Consider the following 19,548-nt stretch of genomic DNA (forward strand, 5'->3'; position numbering starts at 1 on the left):
ATGTTCATAAATGCATAACTACTCATTTGAAGTTGAGAAATCCATTTTGGTCGAATATGCCTAACCTTTGAGATGAACATGTTAAGTAAAATATGTCTGGAAAATGGAAGTCTCATGAAACCAGTTCTTTATTCTGTTATAATGAAGCAGACACTGGTTTCTCCCTCCCTGCAGTTTCCACTAAAATCCCATCCTCTTCTTTCCCAAACCCCAAGCTGTGATTTAATTGCACAAGTGGCGAGATATGATTACAGTGCGCAGCAATTCTGATTTTGGTATAAGATTAACTGCTATATGTCCACTGAAGGAACAGTCTGTAATGCACAATTGTGTGTTCTGGAAATCTGGAAACAAAACCCATATGAGTGAACTATCAAACTGATGAACATCGTCATCCTTTTTCACAAACCTTTAGCTTAAAATCCCACATGTATCAGCTATTTTTAACGGAAATGGATGGACTCTCCTTCCCCTTAATTGAAAGCACAGTAAAAGTGAACAGAACTTAATTTGTTAAAAATGTATATCTCTCTTGTTCTGTTGCCAGCGATTTGGCTATCTCAGACTTCACCCTTGTGTGTTAATACTTGGTTTATAATGCATCTTATAAGTATTGCTGAAACAAGAGACATGCTGCCAAAACTTTTCATCTTGCACTCATCAGGACAGATTTGCAAGAATAACAATTGTAAAGGGAAATGCAATTTATATTACATGAGAAGCAAGTGCTGATTTGTTGGCAGCGGACTCTGGGAGAGATGTTGCTGTGGTGAATGCACCAGGGAACACTTAATGGTCAAGTTTTTGTTTAAATTCAAACCAGGCAGGTCGACTGTGGTCAAGACATTGCCCTGGGGAATGAACCAGGGAACGGTTGTCCCCAAGCTTTTGTTTAGAAAGATAAGTCCAGAGGACTGGAGAGCAGCCAATGTTGTTCCATTGTCTAAGAAGAGAAGCTGGGAAAATCCAGGAAATTATAGGCATTTGAGCCTTTCATCAGTGGTAGGGAAATTATTAGAAAAGATTCTTTGAGATAGGATTTACTCACATTTACTCAAATGGACTTATTAGTGATGGACAGCATGGTTCTGTGAGGTGGAGGCCATGCCTCACTAATTGGACTGAGTTTTTCGAGGAAGTGACAAAGATGATAGATGAGGGAAAGGCAGTAGATGTACACATGGACTTCATTAAAGCCTTTGACAAGGTACCTCATTGTAGACTGGTACAAAAGATGAAGTCACTTGGGATCAGAGGAGAGCTGGCAAGTTGGATACATAACTAGCTTGGGCACAGAAGACAGGGTAGCGGTAGAAGGGTGCTTTTCGGAATGGAAGGCTGTGACCAGCGGCGTTCCACAGGGTTCAGTTCTGGGGCCTCTGTTGTTCGTGGTGTATATAAATGATTTGGAAGAAAATGTAGCTGGTCTGATTAGTAAGTTCGCAGACGACACAGAAATTGGTGGAGTTGCGGAAGTGAAGAGGATCGTCAAAGGATACAGTAAGATATAAACTGGTTGGAGTCTTGGGTGGAAAAATGGCAGGTGGAGTTTAATCCGGACAACTGTGAGGTCATGCACTTTGGAAGGTCCAATGCATGTAGGAATTACACAAAGAAATAACGGATGCATGTAGAAATGGTACTGCGGTTATCATGGGAGATTTTAATCTGCATATCGATTGGTTTAACCAGGTTGGTAAAGGCCTTGAGGAGGAGTTTATAGCATGTGCCCGGGATAATTTCCTGGAACAGTATGTAATGGAACCTACAAGGGAACAAGCGGTCCTGGATCTGGTCCTGTGTAATGAGGCAGGATTGATTAATGATCTCATAGTTCGGGATCCTCTTGGAAGGAGCGACCACAATATGGTGGAATTTAAAATACAGTTGGAGAATGACAAGGTAAAATCAAACACCAGTGTTTTGTGCTTAAACAAAGGCGATTACAATGGGATGAGAGAAGAACTAGCTAAGGTAGACTGGGAGCAAAGACTTCATGGTGAAGCAGTTGAGGAACAGTGGAGAACCTTCTGAGCGATCTTTCACAGTGTTCAGAAAAGTTCATACCGACAAAAAAGAAAGACGGTAGAAAGGGGAAAAATCGACCGTGGATACCTAAGGAGGTGAGGGAGAGTATCAAATTGAAGGAAAAAACATACAAAGTGGCAAAAATTAGTGGGAGACTAGAGGACTGGGAAATCTTTAGGGGACAACAGAAAGCTACTAAAAAAGCCATAAAGAAGAGTAAGGTAGACTATGAAAGTAAACTGGCTCAGAACATAAAAGCAGATAGTAAAAGCTTCTACAAATATATAAGACAAAAAAGAGTGGCTAAGGTAAATATTGGTCCTTTGGAAGATGAGAAGGGAGATTTAATAATAGGAGATGGGGAAATGACTGAGGAGCTGGGTCAGTCTTCACAGTGGAGGACACAAATAACATGCCAGTGACTGATGGAAATAAGGATATGATAGGTGAGGACCTTGAGATGATTGTAATCACTAAGGAGGCAGTATTGGGCAAGCTAATGGGGCTAAAGGTAGACAAGTCTCCTGGCCCTGATGGGATGCATCCCAGAGTGTTAAAAGAGATGGCTAGGGAAATTGTAAACGCACTAGTAATAATTTATCAAAATTCACTAGACTCTGGGGTGGTCTTAGAGGATTGGAAAGTAGCAAACGTGACACCACTGTTTAAAAAAGGAGGTCGGCAGAAAGCGGGTAATTATAGGCCGGTAAGCTTAACTTCGGTTGTAGGGAAAATGCTGGAATCTATCATTAAGGAGGAAATAGCGGGGCACCTGGAGGGAAATTGTCCCATTGGGCAGACGCAGCATGGGTTCACAAAGGGTAGGTCGTGTCTGACTAATTTGGTAGAATTTTTTGAGGCCGTTACCAGTGCAGTAGATAACGGGGAGCCAATGGATGTGGTATATCTGGATTTCCAGAAAGCTTTTGACAAGGTGCCACACGAAAGGTTGCTGCATAAACTAAAGATGCATGGCATTGAGGGTAAAGTGGTAGCATGGGTAGAGGATTGGTTAACTAACAGAAAGCAGAGAGTGGGATAAATGGGTGTTTCTCTGGTTGGCAACCTGTAACTAGTGGGGTCCCTCAAGGATCAGTGTTGGGCCCGCAGTTGTTCACAATTTACATAGACGATTTGGAGTTGGAGACCAAGTGCAATGTGTCGAAGTTTGCAGATGACACTAAGATGAGCGGTAAAGCAAAAAGTGCAGAGGATACCGGAAGTCTGCAGAAGGATTTGGATAGGTTAGGTGGATGGGCTAGGGTCTGGTAGATGGAATTCAATGTTGCCAAGTGTGAGGCTATCCATTTTGGGAGGAATAACATCAGAATGGATTATTATTTAAACGGTAAGATGTTAAAACATGCTGCTGTGCAGAGGGACCTGGGTGTGCTGGTGCACGAGTCGCAAAAAGTTGGTGTGCAGGTGCAACAGGTGATTAAGAAGGCTAATCGAGTTTTATCTTTCATTGCTAGAGGGATGGAGTTCAAGACTAGTGAGGTTATGCTGCAATTGTATAATGTGTTGGTGAGGCTGCATCTGGAGTATTGTGTTCAGTTTTGGTCTCCTTACCTGAGAAAGGACATATTGGCACTGGAGGGAGTGCAGAGGAGATTCACTAGGTTGACCCCAGAGTTGAGGGGATTAGATTATGACGAGAGGTTGAGTAGACTGGGACTGTACTCATTGGAGTTTAGAAGGATGCGGGGGGATCTTATTGAAACATATGAAATTATGAAGGGAATAGATAGGATAGATGCGGGCAGGTTGTTTCCACTGGTCGGGGAAAGCAGAACTAGGGGGCATAGCCTCAAAATAAGGGGAGGTAGATTTAGGACGGAGTGTAGGAGGAACTTCTTCACCCAAAGGGTTGTGAATCTCTGGAATTCCTTGCCCAGTGAAGCAGTTGAGGCTCCTTCTTTAAACATTTAACAAAAAAAGATAGATGCCTTTCTAAAGAATAAAGGGATTCGGGGATATGGTGTACGGGCCGGAGAGTGGAGCTGAGTCCACAAAGATCAGCCATGATCTCATTAAATGGCTGAGCAGGCTCGAGGGGCCAGATGGCCTACTCCTGTTCCTAATTCTTATGTTCTTATGTTCTTTAATAAATGGTAGAACTCTTGCGAGTACTGACAGGCAGAGAGATCTGGGCGTGCATGTCCACCGATCACTGAAAGTGGCAATGCATGTGGATAAGGCCGTCAACAAGGCATATGACATGTTGGCCTTCATCGGCCAGGGCGTTGAATATAAAAATTGACAAGTCATGTTGCAGCTGGACACGATCTTAGTTAGGCCTCATTTGGAATATTGTGTACAATTCTGGTCGTCACACTACCAGAAGAATGTGGATGCTTTGGAGAGGGTACAGAAGCGGTTTACTAGGATGTTGCCTGGTATGGAGGGCATTAGCTACGAGGAGAGGTTAGATAAACTCGGGCTGTTCTCACTGGAACGATGGAGGTTGGGAGGCAACCTGATGGAGATCTACAAGATTGAGTGGCATGAACAGAGTGGATCGTCAGATGCTCTTTCCGAGGGTAGGAGAGTCAAGTACTAGGGCACATAGGTTTAAAGTGCTTCGGGAAAAGTTTAGAACAGATGTGCAAGGCAAGTTTTCTACACAGAGGGTGGTACATATATGGAAAGCGCTGACTGAGGAGGTGGTGGGAGCATGTACGATAGTGGCATTTAAGGGACATCCAGACAAATATATGAATAGGGTGGGAATGAAAGGATACGGACTCCGTAAGTGAGGACCGTTTTAGTTCAGGCAGGTACCATGGTCAGCGCAGGCTTGAGGGCCGAAAGGCCTGTTCCTGTGCTGTATTGTTCTTTGTCTTTATAACAATGCATGAACATGCTCCTTCTGTTTGCAAAGGGCAGGACCCTGTGTGTGAATATATGTAGCTTCCAGCATGTGTAAGTCAGCCACACTGCGAACCATCAGTCGAGCTAATGGAGAGCTTGGAATCCTTTACCTGTTTCTTAATTATGTTTGGTATTTCAGTAATTGCGAAATTACTGAAAAGTTAACAATTAGCAACAAATAATGAAGTTTGTACTTGTAAATTAGTAAAAAGCTAAGGAGGCTGTTTCTTTTTACAATTACAGCTCCATTTGCCACTTAATTCTCCCTTGCCAGGGAGTGAATTAACCAAGGAGCCATTTCGATGGGATCAGAGATTATTTTCCTTAGTCTTGCGTCTTCCTGGATTGATGCCATCTGAAACAGAGCAGTTGGGTAGTGTGCCATCTGATGAATCTGCCATTACACCCATGTGTGAGGTTACAGGAGGTAAGATCAATGTTGTACACAATTGATGGTTCAAATGATCTTCGCTTTTTTAAAACAATACTTCACTTGTTTTACTAAAATTAGCCATGACAGAACTACTGGCCTTTTGTTTGATATGTTAGAGTCCTCTGATCTTTTGTGCATCTGTGTAATTTTGTACAGTATGTCTATTGACACCACTCTCGGCCAACGGTATGGCGGCAAGGTGGGATTTAAGAGGACTCAAAATTTGCAAGCTGCAAAGCTCACAAGTCTAGTTACTCACAACAGTCTAATGAAACAAAGCAATCTGTTTTTTTTCCAATATCTGTGAAATGCAACAAACTGGATGCAAGATTGAAACTGAAGAAACCTTTCTCTTGATAAAAACAACGATTAATTTTGTATATATCTGCATAAAATCTAATCAGTCACTTGAGCAGTGTGGTCTCCAGACATGATTTAAAAAAAATTTAGAGTACCCAATTCTTTTTTTTACCAATTAAGGGGCAATTTAGCGACTTCCGGGTGCGGCGATGACCAGCTAAGTTGCACGTTTCGACAGCTCCCGTTGGAACGGACTTTTGGGCTCTTAATAGGAGCCCCAACGGCAATTTAAACGGCCAAAAACACTGTGCGGTAAACCAGAAGGGAATCCCCCCCCGGACACGCATGGATAAGGGAGAGGATAGCGGCCGGATTGCGGAGGATCCTCTGGAGCAGCGGCAAGGAAGGGAAGCTCAAAGCAAGATGGCGTCGGAAGGTGGCCGCTTGTTATGGGGCCCGGAGCAACAAGAGTTCATGCGGCGCTGTGTGGTAGAGCTGAAAAAGGAGTTGAAGAAGGAGCTGTTGGCCCCGATGTTACAGGCGATTGAAGGGCTAAAGGAGGAGCAGAGGACACAAGAGCTGGAGCTTCGGGTCGTGAAGGCAAAGGCTGCTGAAAATGAAGACGAAATAAAGGGCCTGGTGGTGAAGACAGAGACGCTCGAGGCACAGCACAAAAGGTGTGTGGAAAGGTTGGAAGTACTGGAGAATAACTCGAGGAGGAAGAATCTAAGAGCTCTGGGCCTTCCCGAAGGCGCAGAAGGGGTGGACGTCGGGACATATGTGAGCACGATGCTTCACTCGCTAATGGGATCGGAGGCCTCGACGGGCCCCTTGGAGGTGGAGGGAGCTTATCGAGTTCTGGAGCGAAGACCGAAGGCTGGAGAAATACCCCGAGCTATAGTGGTGAGGTTTCTCCGCTATAATGACAGAGAGACAGTCCTTAGATGGGCGAAGAAAACTCGGAGCTGTAGGTGGGAGAACGCGGTGATCCGCGTATACCAGGATTGGAGTGCGGAGGTGGCGAGAAGGAGGGCAAGTTTTAATCGGGCTAAGGCGGTGCTTCACAAAAAGAAGACCCAGTTTGGAATATTGCAACCGGCAAGACTGTGGGTCACACACCAAGGGAAGCACCACTACTTTGAGACGGCAGAAGAGGCGTGGACATTCATTGTGGACGAGAAGCTGGAATAGTCAGGCAAGAGAAAGAACTTTTGGGACAAAGTGGTGGGGTGATTATGTGGGGCGAGAAAAAAGGGGGGGGGGGGATGGTTTTTTTCAATTTGTTAATTTTGCAATCCTGGAACTTTTCTCTCTTCCCCATGTTGGGGGGGGGGGGGGTGGAGGAGGAGGAGGAGAGTATGAGGAACTGTGGGCGCCGGCATTAGGGGCGGGGCCGAGTGGGAAACGCGGGCTTTGTTCCCCCGCTATGGTAATTATGGCGGGAACAGGGACGCAGGGAGGAGGGGGCCTCGCACAGTGTGAGCCGAGGTCACGGGGGGAAGCAGAGGTCAGCCAGAGTTCGCTGACTTCTGGGAGCAACATGGGAGGTGCAACTACGCTAGAGGGGGATCTAGCGGAGAGGGAGGGGGTTAACTGGGTTGCTGCTGCTAAGGAGAAGGGGGAGCTGTTATGGGATGGGGTGGTCGAGGCGGGAGGGTGCCGTCGGGGGGATATACGGGTACGTGGGAACCGGGTGAGGAGCTGGGTTAAAAAAGGGGATGGCTAGTCGACAAGGGGGGGGGGTAGAGAGCCCCCCAACCCGGCTGACCACGTGGAACGTGAGAGGGCTGAACGGGCCGATTAAAAGGGCACGGGTACTCGCACACCTAAAGAAATTAAAGGCAGATGAGGCTATGTTGCAGGAGACGCATCTGAAACTGATAGACCAGGTCAGACTACGTAAAGGATGGGTGGGGCAGGTGTTTCATTCGGGTTTAGATGCGAAGAACAGGGGGGTGGCTATCTTAGTGGGGAAACGGGTACTATTTGAGGCAAAGACCATAGTGGCGGATAGTGGGGGTAGATATGTGATGGTGAGTGGCAGATTGCAAGGGGAGGCGGTGGTTCTGGTGAACGTATATGCCCCGAACTGGGATGATGCAAATTTTATGAGGCGTATGTTGGGACGTATCCCGGACCTGGAGGCGGGAAAGTTGGTAATGGGGGGAGACTTCAATACGGTGCTTGATCCAGGGCTGGACCGGTCGAGGTCCAGGACCGGGAGGAGGCCGGCAGCGGCCAGGGTACTCAAGGACTTCATGGAACAGATGGGAGGGTTAGACCCCTGGAGATTTAGTAGGCCTAGGAGTAAGGAGTTCTCATTTTTCTCCCATGTTCATAGAGTATACTCACGGATAGACTTTTTTGTCTTGGGAAGGGCACTGATTCCGAAGGAGACAGGGACGGAATATACGGCCATAGCCATTTCGGACCACGCTCCACATTGGGTAGACCTGGAGGTAGGAGAGGAAAAAGAACAGCACCCACTCTGGAGAATGGATATGGGCTTATTGGCGGATGAGGGGGTATGTTTTAGGGTGAGGGGGTGCATCGAAAGGTACTTGGAGCTTAATGACAACGGAGAGGTTCAGGTGGGATTGGTCTGGGAGGCGTTGAAGGCAGTGGTTAGAGGGGAACTGATATCTATAAGGGCACATAAAGGGAAGCAAGAGGGTAAAGAAAAGGAGCGATTGCTGAAAGAACTTCTGAGGGTGGACAGGCAATATGCGGAGGCACCGGAGGAGGGACTGTACAGGGAAAGACAAAGGCTACATGTGGAATTTGACCTGCTGACCACGGGTAAGGCAGAGGCACAGTGGAGAAGGGCACAGGGTGTACAGTATGAGTATGGAGAGAAGGCGAGTCGGCTACTGGCCCACCAATTGAGGAAGAGAGGAGCAGCGAGGGAGATAGGTGGGGTGAGAGATGAGGAGGGAGAGATGGAACGGGGAGCGGAGAGAGTGAACGGGGTGTTCAAGGCATTTTATGAGAGGTTATATAAGGCTCAGCCCCTGGAAGGGAAGGAGGGAATGATGCATTTCCTGGATCAGCTGGAATTCCCTAAAGTGGAGGAGCAGGAGAGGGCAGGACTGGGAGCACAGATTGAGATGGAGGAGGTGGTAAAAGGGATTGGGAGCATGCAGGGGGGAAGGCCCCGGGACCGGACGGATTCCCGGTGGAATTTTATAGGAAGTATATGGACCTACTGGCCCCACTTTTGACGAGAACCTTTAATGAGGCCAGGGAAAGGGGGCAGCTGCCCCCAACTATGTCGGACGCAACGATATCGCTCCTTTTGAAGAAGGAAAAAGACCCGCTGCAGTGTGGGTCCTACAGGCCCATTTCCCTTTTAAATGTAGATGCTAAGCTCCTGGCTAAGATGATGGCGACGAGGATAGAGGACTGTGTCCCGGGGGTGGTCCACTAGGATCAAACTGGGTTCGTTAAGGGGAGACAGCTGAACACAAACATACGGAGGTTGCTAGGGGTAATGATGATGCCCCCACCAGAGGGGGAGGCGGAGATAGTAGTAGCGATGGACGCCAAGAAAGCATTCGACAGAGTGGAGTGGGATTATCTGTGGGAGGTGCTGAGGAGATTTGGTTTTGGAGAAGGGTATATAGGATGGGTACAGCTGCTGTATAGGGCCCTGGTGGTGAGCGTGGTCACGAACAGACAGAGGTCTGACTACTTCCGTTTTCATAGAGGGACGAGGCAGGGGTGTCCCCTGTCTCCGTTACTGTTTGCATTGGCGATTGAGCACCTGGCCATAGCACTGAGGGGCTCCAGGAAGTGGAGGGGAGTACTCGGGAGGAGAAGAACACCGGGTATCTTTGTATGCAGATGATTTATTGCTGTATGTTGCGGACCCAGTGGAGGGGATGTCTGAGATAATGCAGACACTTAGGGAGTTTGGGGAATTTTCGGGGTACAAATTGAATATGGGGAAGAGTGAGTTGTTTGTGGTGCATCCGGGGGAGCAGAGCAGGGGAATAGATGACTTACCGCTGAGGAAGGTGACAAGAGATTTCCGGTACTTAGGGATTCAGATAGCCAGGAGTTGGGGAACCTTACATAGGCTTAATTTAACAAGATTTGTGGAACAGATGGAGGAGAATTTTAAGAGATGGGACATGGTGCCCCTGTCACTGGTGGGTAGGGTGCAGGCGGTCAAAATGGTAGTCCTCCCGAGATTCCTTTTTGTGTTTCAGTGCCTTCCGGTGATGGTCACGAAGGCTTTTTTCAAGAGAATTGAGAAAAGTGTCATGAGCTTTGTGTGGGCCGGGAAGACCCCGAGAGTGAGGAGGGGGTTCTTGCAGCGTAGCAGTGATAGTGGGGGGGGGGGGGGGGCTGGCACTACCGGGCCTAAGTGAATACTACTGGGCCGCCAATATCTCAATGGTGTGTAAGTAGACGGGAGAAGGGGAGGGAGCGGCATGGAAGAGATTGGAGATGGCGTCCTGCAAAGGAACCAGCCTACAAGCAATGGTGACGGCGCCGTTGCCGTTCTCCCCGAAGAAATACACCACTAGTCCAGTGGTGGTGGCAACACTAAAAATTTGGGGGCAGTGGAGACGACATAGGGGAAGGACGGGAGCCTCGGTGCGGTCCCCGATAAGAAATAACCATAGGTTTGTCCCGGGGAGAATGGATGGGGGATTTGGAGCATGGCAGAGAGCTGGGGTTGTGCAACTGAGAGATCTGTTCGTAGACGGGACGTTTGCGAGTCTGGGAGCGCTGACGGAAAAATATGGGTTGCCCCAAGGGAATGAATTTTGATACATGCGACTGCTTTTGCGAGGCAGCAGGTGAGTGAATTCCCGCAGCTCCCGACGCAGGAGATTCAGGATAGAGCGATCTCAGGGACATGGGCGGGGGATGGTAGGGTGTCGGATATATACAGGGAAATGAGGGACGAGGGGGAGATCATGGTGGATGAGCTGAAGGGGAAATGGGAAGAAGAGCTGGGGGAAGAGATTGAGGAGGGGCTGTGGGCTGATGCCCTACGTAGGGTAAACACGTCGTCCTCGTGCGCCAGGCTAAGCTTGATACAATTCAAGGTTTTGCACAGGGCGCATATGACCGGAGCAAGGCTCAGTACATTTTTCGGGGTAGAGGATAGGTGTGGGAGATGCTCGAGAAGCCCAGCAAACCACACCCACATGTTTTGGTCATGTCCGGCACTGCAGGGGTTCTGGGTGGGGGTGGCAAAGGTGCTTTCGAAGGTGGTGGGGGTCCAGGTCGAGCCAGGCTGGGGGTTGGCTATATTCGGGGTTGCAAAAGAGCCGGGAGTGCAGGAGGCGAAAGAGGCTGATGTCTTGGCCTTTGCGTCCCGAGTAGCCCGGCGAAGGATATTGCTTCTGTGGAAAGAAGCCAAACCCCCCGGGCGTGGAGACCTGGATAAATGACATGGCAGGGTTTATAAAACTAGAACGGATAAAGTTCGCACTAAGGGGTTCGGCTCAAGGGTTCACCAGGCGGTGGCAACCGTTCATTGACTACCTCGCAGAACGATAAAGGAAATGGGAAGGTAACAGCAGCAACCCAGGGGGGTGGGGGGGGAAAGAGCCCGGGCGGGTCCTCAGGGGTGTTTTTGTATAGATATTTGTATTAGGCTATGTATATTGGATTGTTTGATTTTATTTTTGGAGAGTTATTATTTTTGATATGGCAGTTGCCATTTAGTTTATATATATATTATTTATTTATTTGTTAAAATCAGCCACTGTTATTTATACTGTTTTATTGTTGTAAAAAGGAAAACCTTTGTATTGTTTTGTTTGGCCAAAAAATTTGAATAAAATATATATTTTTTTAAAAGGAGCAATTTAGCATGGCCAATCCACTTACCCTGCACATCTTTGGGTTGTGGGGCCGAGACCCACGGTGACACTGGGAGAACGTGCAAGCTCCACATGGACCGTGATCCGAGGCCGGGATCGAACCTTAGTCCTTGGTGCTGTGAGGCAGCTGTGCTAACCACTGTGCCGCCCTGCCTCCAGGCATGATTAATGGGGCAATTACCTAATCACCTTCGTTCTGGCTGGAAACATGACTGTCACTATGTATAACCCATTTGTATTCCCAAATGGTAAAGTTGAAGAAAAAGATCTGGTTGTACTACAAAAATATAAGTTGCAATTTGATTTCCTGGTTCATATGACTAGTGCACAAATCTATTTTTCCTTCTTGCAGTTTGTCATTTTCTCACCTGCTGATTTGGGTTATTGTCTTGTAGTCCACTCCCACGATCATGGTATCTCTTATGATTTTAGGTGTGGCAGTTTTGCTGTATCTTATAATGCTATGCTGACCACTTTATTTCCTTATTTCCATGCTCCCTTCTCAAATATTTGATTTTAATTTGGACTTGTTTTGGAAGAGCAATGGAACTTTGCTGTTGTCTGGCACAGAATTTAACAATTCAGAAGATACAATTAGTCAAACACCATTGCAGGCTATCAAACTCCTATTTGTTAAACTTGGGGTTTTGTACAGTTTTGACTGATTAGACTGTTAAGAGCACTAATTGAGACTTCTATCCCTTCAGGTATCTTAACAAAATGAATTAGTTTTTAAATAACTGTGGCCAGTAAAGGTACTTTAACCTGTTGTTGTAAGACTTACTGTGCTCACCCCAGTCTGACGGCAGCATCTCCACACCAAGTAAAGGGATATGCACATTTCTCTTTCTTGGTTAAATCTCAGTACGGGTCAGTTCCCTCACTTCTGACGATGACTTCTGCGTCGACATTGGCCAATCCATCTAGCGAGGTTGCTGTCTCTTTGGAGCAAAATAGAAATTTGGAATGAGAAAAGTAACTTTTCCTATTGAAATGGATCCTTCTGTTGTCTTAAACTTCCCATTATATCACTCATCTTTCTGTGTTTTTGCCAATTAAACCCGAGTGAAGAATCTTTCCCAATAGTTTCTTTAAATTTGCTTCATAATTGTAATCTTTTATTATTGTCACAAGTAGGCTTATATTAACACTGCAATGAAGTTACTATGAAAATCCCCTAGTCGCCACATTCCGGCGCCTGTTCGGGTACACAGAGGGAGAATTCAGAATGTCCAAATAGATAATGAATGGGAGAAGACTGACGTGGAAGGGACCTTATTTGTTTATACAAATTCGCTGGTGTGTTCACAAGTTGGACGAGGTGATGAACCCTTCCCACATTTAGTGCAGGTGAACGGCCTCTCCCCAGTGTGAACTCGCTGGTGTGTCCGCAGTGTGGATGACTGTAATTCCCTTTCCACACAGCGCAGGTCAATGGCCTCTCCCCAGTGTGAACTCGCTGGTGTGTCCGCAGTGTGGATGACTGTAATTCCCTTTGCACACAGCGCAGGTAAATGGCCTCTCCCCTGTGTGAACTCGCTGGTGTGTCTGCAGTGTGGATGACTGTAATTCCCTTTCCACACAGCGCAGGTGAATGGCCTCTCCCCAGTGTGAACTCGCTGGTGTGTCCGCAGTGTGGATGACTGTGATTCCCTTCTCACACACAGAGCAGGTGAATGGCCTCTACCCAGTGTGAACTCGCTGGTGTGTCCGCAGTGTGGATGACTGTAATTCCCTTCCCACACACACAGCAAGTGAATGGCCTCTCCCCAGTGTGAATCTGCTGGTGTGTCTACAGTATAGATGACTACGTGAATTCCTTGCCACACACAGCGCAGGTGAACGGCCTCTCTCCAGTGTGAATTCGCTTATGTTCAGTGAGTTGTTCTGATCCCCTGTACCCAATCCCACACTGTGAATTCGTTGATGCTGCACCAGTGTTGCAGATATTTTAGAGCCCTTCCCACAGTCTGGGCATTTAAATGTGTTGCAGCAGCTCCGAAGACTGAGTCAACTCCTTCCCACACTAGGAGCAAGTGAACGGCTTCTCCCCAGTGTGAATTCGCTTGTGTGTCAGCAGCCCAGATGATCGAGTGAACTCCTTCCCACACTTAGGGCAGGTAATCAGCTGCTCCCCAATGTGAATTCCCCGATGAGTTTCCAGCTCAGACGGGGATCTGAATCCCTCCTCACAATCTCCACATTTCCATGTTTTCTCCCCACTGTGAACAGTGCTTTTTCCTTCCATATTCAAAATTCACCAATATTGAGGTTACAATAAATTGGGAGATTCTGTATGATTTGATGTGATGTTTATTTTTTGTTTCCCGACTGAAAAACCTGCTGTCTCCAGTCAGTTTCTGCTCTTCCTGCCCTGTCCGACCACTGCTATCACCCGTACTTGCATGTATTTGAATTTATATCCTCTAATCATCCTTTCCTGGGTTACTTTGAAATATTACCTTATTAAATGAAATGAAAATGAAATGAAAATCGCTTATTGTCACAAGTAGGCTTCAAATGAAGTTATTGTGAAAAGGCCCTAGTCGCCACATTCCGGCGCCTGTTCGGGCGGGGGGGTGGGTGGTGCTGGTACGGGAATTGAACCGTGCTGCTGGCCTGCCTTGGTCTGCTTTCAAAGCCAGCGATTTAGCCATGTGCTAAACCAGTCTCTCAAGGTAAACTGTGTAATTTTCATAATGGTATCAGCCATGATTCATTGATAGTGATGTCCTCTGAGTTGGTAGGTTGTGGATTCAAGCTCCATTTCAGGGACTTGAAGATAAAATTCACATTGAAAATGATAGTCTCTGTGATAGTGACCGAGATAGTATCCCTCTACTGATTGAGTGCCCCCTTTCGAATGAGACGTTAAACCATCTGTTGTCTGGGTGGAAACAAAAGATCCCATGGCATTATTTTCAACGTGAGCAGCCATGATCTCCCCATTCTCCTCACTAATATTTATCCATCGACCAGCAGCATGAGAACAGATTGGCTGGTCATTATCAGATAGGTGTTTGTGGCAGTTTATTGTGTGGAAATTGGCATACCACATTTCTTGCTTAACAGCAGAGATTGCACTTCAAAATGATTTAATTGACTGTAAAAGACTTTTGGGCATCTAGGTGTCAGAAAGGAACAATATAAATGTAAATCTTTACTTTTTTACTGCAATGTGTAGCCTTGGAGATGGTAGAGATTTTAGCTCCTCGGTCTTGCTTTATAGTTCATGCTTTTACACTTGAGCATGCTTCTTCTGTGCACCCTCGCCACCACTGTGACACAGTGAACAGCATTGATAAACTTCTCTAGTTCAAGTGTGGGCCTTGCATCATCGAGTATGACCTCCTGGGATTTGTACCTTCAAAAGCAGCATTCCATTTGTTTTGTTAATTGCACCATCAGATGAGGTTGAGTCTTATTATTCCAAGGATAATTTTGAAGTCACTTAATATTCATTATTGTATCATTCAGATGTATAATTTAAAGTTTCACAAACTGAATGAAACTCATATTTTGGTGCATCTCATCAACCGTAAATTTAATAACAACCTAAGTTTATTTGGTTCTTTGAGGATAAACATCCCAATTGTTTCCAAAATGGTCATGTGCACGATTAATACCAAACTTGGAAAGGCAAAAGCAGGAAGAGCCTCCAAAATCTTGTTCGATAGGTTTTTGTCATGTGAGAGTACCTTTAAGAAATGGGTGTTTAAGAAAGGTACCTTTAAGAAATGTTTGGCTGCTCATGTTACTGCAGTGATGTCAGAGTGTGGGTGGAGCTGAGCTCTGGCGCTGCTTTTTAGTTTCACTTTGAGAAAAGCTTGGGTGTGTCTGTCTTTTTGGTTTCGTTTTTCAGTGTGTTGCAGCTGAAGTCAGCCAAAGTAGCTGTATTGTTGAGCTCTCTGCCATGAAGGACTATCTCTTAATCATTTGGTGAATTCAGAATTATAAATGTTTTCAGTATTGAATGTAAACCCTGATATGCTCCTGTTTAAATGTTTGTTAAGTCTTTTGGATGATAATAGGACAGCATACAGGTTACTTAGTGTTGTATTCTTTGGGGGGTGTATTTGATTTACTGGTTGCGAAGATATTCACTGTTTGTTTTAAAAAGGTTAACTTGAGTTCATAGAATAAACATTGTTTTGCTTTTTAAAAAAAAATGTTTCCATTTCTGTTGTACCATATCTGTAGAGTGAGCCGTGTGCTCCCCATACCACAATCTATTAGAAGTTGTGGGTCAGGTGAACTCCATGATGCACTTTGGGATTCTCTAAACACTGACCCATAACAATTGGGGGCTCGAGGGGGATAAATGTCTATCTATTGGATTGGCTCAGTGAACTTAAAGACAGTGAGGGGTGAGCATATTGTGGTTGCTTTTCAGGTGTGGTATTTTAGTTTAAGTGGGGAGTGTGCCGTGGACAATGGCTCTTTCAGAGGGTCTGAAGTTTTGGGGCCTGGAGACGGTCACACGCAGTACCTTACGGACAGAGACTAAAAGCAGACTGTTAGATTTGGCAAAAACATTGCAGTTCACATTACCTGACAAAATGCGAAAAGGTGAGGTAATTATGGCGGTGGTTAAGCATTTAAAGTTGCCTGAGATACAATTTGACTCATTGGAAATGGCAAAAATTCAGTTGCAAATTGCACAAATGGAACATGAGAGAATTAAAGCAGCTTGAATACGAAAGAGAGGAAAGAGAAAGGGAGATACAGATCAGGGAAAAAGATAAAGAGAGAGAGTTTGAACTTCAGGAAATGGCCATGAAACATGACAAGTCAGTTAAAATTGGCAGCCGTAAAGGGAAACGTACAGTTGGATGATACTGATGAGGATAGTGAGAAAGAGCGTCAAAGACAAAGGCTTGGTGGGAATCTATTTAAATATGTCCAAGCATTGCCAAGGTTTGATGAGAAGGAGGTGGAAGCCTTTTTCATTTCATTTGAGAAGGTAGCTAAACAAATGAAATGGCCACAGGACATGTGGGTATTACTGATTCAAACAAAGCTGGTAGGTAGAGCTAGTGAAGTGTTTGCATCACTACCGGAGGAGGTATCTGGGACGTACGAGGAGGTGAAAAAATCCACCTTGGGTGCATATGAACTAGTGCCTGAAGCCTACAGACGAAGGTTTAGAAATTTAAGGAAAGAATTTGGTCAAACATACATGGAGTTTGAAAGGCACAAACAGAGTAATCTTGATAGATGGATAAGGGCTTTGAAAATAGACCAAACGTATGAAGCTCTCAGAGAAATTATACTTTTGGAGGAGTTTAAAAATTCAATTCCTGATGTAGTGAGAACACATGTGGAAGAACAGAGGGTTAAAACTGCGAGATTAGCAGCAGAAATGGCAGATGATTATGAATTAGTTCATAAATCAAAGCTTGCTTTCAAACATCGGTTTCAGCCTGTGACGGATAGAAACTGGGGACATGAGAAATACTCGAGTGGTAGAGGTAAAGGTGATCTGATGGGAGATAATAAGGAGAGTGTACCTCAGACTAAAAAAAAATCCAGGAGGGTGGAAGAGACATGAAAAGTTTAAAATGTTTTCACTGTAATTAACTAGGCCATGTAAAGTCACAGTGTTCGTGGTTGAAGAAAAGCACTGGGAAAGCTGATGTGGTAAAACAGGATAAGACAGTGGCGTTTGTTAAAGTGGGAAAGGAAAGCTCAAGGGAAGCGAAGGTGGTGCAAAAGATTGTACAGCCTGATCAAGAGGTGATTGATAAGAAGGTGCCAGACCTCTTTAAAGAATTTACTTGTGTGGGTAAAGTTTATTCATATGTATCAGGAGGAGCAGGTAAAGAAGTCACAATTTTAAGAGATGCGGGAGCTAGTCAATCTTTAATGGTAAGAGATGAGGAATTATGTAGTTTGGGAATAATGTTGCCAGAAAAGGTGGTAATACGTGGAATTCCGGGTGAGAGGAGTAGCGTTCCATTATATAAGGTAAGGTTGGAAAGTCCAGTGAAGAGTGGTGAAGTGGTAGTAGGAGTAATATAGAGAAACTATCTTGTCCAGGAATACAGTTTATCTTTGGTAATGATATAGCTGGATCGCAGGTGGGAGTGAAGCCTACTGTGGTTGATAAGCCAGTGGAAAATCAGTCAATTGAAGTGTTGAAGGACGAATATCCTGGGATTTTTCCGGATTGTGTAGTAACAAGGTTGCAAAGTCACAGGTTAAGACAAGAGGAGAAATCAAAGAGTGAAGATGACGTTGGAAGTGCAATTATCAGAAACGATTTTTGATCAGATGGTTGAAAAAACACAAGAACAGGTGGAGGATGAGGCGGATATTTTTAGTTCAGGAAAATTGGCGGAGTTACAACAAAAAGATCTAGAAATAAAATTGATGAATCAGAAAGCATATACGGAAGAGGAATCTGAGTGTATACCAGAGTGTTATTACCGTAAAAGTGATGTTTTAATGAGAAAATGGAGACCTTTACATATGCAGAAGGATGATAAGTGGGCAGAAGTTCATCAAGTAGTATTGCCGGTAGGGTACAGAAAGGCGGTGTTGCGAGTTGCACATGAGGTACCAGTGGGAGGTCATTTGGGGATAAGGAAAACTTGAGCTAAAATCCGGAAACATTTTTATTGGCCTGGACTACATAAAGATGTAGTTAAATTTTGTCAATCATGTCGCACATGTCAAATGATAGGGAAACCTCAAGCAGTGATAAAACCAGCGCCCTTAATACCCATTCCAGCATTTGAGGAACCTTTTACAAGTGTCCTTATTGATTGCGTAGGACCGCTCCATAAAACAAAAAGTGGGAATCAATATATTTTGACTATAATGGATGTGTCTACTTAGTTTCCAGAGGCCATTCCAGTACGTAATATTACAGCTAAAAAGATTGTGGAGGAGTTACTTAAATTCTTTACTAGATATGGACTACCCACAGAAATACAATTGGATCAAGGATCAAATTTTACCCCAAAGTTTTTCAAAGAAGTTATGGATAGCTTAGGAATAAAACAATTTAAATAAACTTCGTACCATCCAGAATCGCAGGGAGCGTTAGAAAGATGGCATCAGAATGTTGAGGGCTTACTGTCAAGATTATCCAGAGGATTGGGATAAAGGAATTCCATTCGTAATGTTTGCAATTAGGGATGCACCTAATGAGTCAACCAAATTTTGTCCTTTTGAACTAATTTTGGGTCATGAGGTAAGAGGACCACTTAAATTGATTAAGGAAAAATTGGTGGGTGAGAAATAGGAAATTGATTGGATTACGTGTCAAATTTTAGGGAACGATTAAATCGAGCAGGTGAATTGGCTAGACAACATTTGAAAGTTGCACGAAATGTGATGAAACGGATCGCGGACAAGAAATCCAAAGTTCGTAGTTTTGCCAGTGGAGATAAATTTTGTGTTGTTACCAGTGGTAGGTGAGCTTTTAAAAGCTAGGTTTTGTGGACCTTATCAGATTGAAAGGAAATTAAGTGAGGTGGATTATGTGGTAAAAACACCAGATAGAAGGAAGAATCACCGAGTGTGTCATGTGAATATGCTTAAAAGGTACGTTGAAAGGGAAGGAGAGAAAAAGAAGGAGATTTTAATGATTCTAACACAGTGATGAACCAAATCCAGATGACTGTGAATTTGACATACCTCAAATTAAATTGGAAAATGAGGATGTTCTTAAAAATTGGGATAAATTGTTGAGTTATCTTCCAGAGGAAAAACAAACTGACCTGAAAGAGTTATTGATATCACATGGGCAAGTTTGTGGAGATAAATTGGGAAGTACTAAAATGGCTATACGTGATGTAGATGTGGGAAATGTTGTTCCAATCAAACAACATCCATATAGACTTAATCCTTTAAAATTGGCACAGGATAACAAAGAGATTGAGAGTATGCTTAAAAATGGCATAATTGAAGTGGGTTGCAGCCAATGGAGCTCACCCATATTGATGGTACCTAAACCAGACGGTACCCAACGGTTGTGTGTGGATTATAGAAAGGTTAATGCAGTTACAAGAACGGAATCTTATCCTATCCCACGTTTGGAGGATTGCATTGAGAAAGTGGGAC

At 44.9% G+C, this 19,548-nt stretch overlaps 1 protein-coding gene across 4 annotated transcripts in view; it reads left to right on the top strand.

Annotated features, from left to right (window-relative positions):
- ints6 (integrator complex subunit 6) overlaps positions 1-19,548 on the top strand; it is a 202,364-nt gene that overhangs the window by 50,794 nt on the left and 132,022 nt on the right. For all 4 annotated transcript variants that reach the window (XR_011948714.1, XR_011948713.1, XM_072514208.1 and 1 more), the window contains exon 5: positions 5,146-5,329. Coding sequence is in view for 2 of the 4 variants with exons in the window: in XM_072514208.1 (XP_072370309.1) it covers positions 5,146-5,329 (184 nt within the window). In the remaining 2 variants the exon portion in view is untranslated. The remainder of the gene's footprint in view (positions 1-5,145; positions 5,330-19,548) is intronic.

This window comes from Scyliorhinus torazame, chromosome 8 (assembly GCF_047496885.1).
Source record: "Scyliorhinus torazame isolate Kashiwa2021f chromosome 8, sScyTor2.1, whole genome shotgun sequence".
Classification (NCBI taxonomy): Eukaryota; Metazoa; Chordata; class Chondrichthyes; order Carcharhiniformes; family Scyliorhinidae; genus Scyliorhinus; species Scyliorhinus torazame.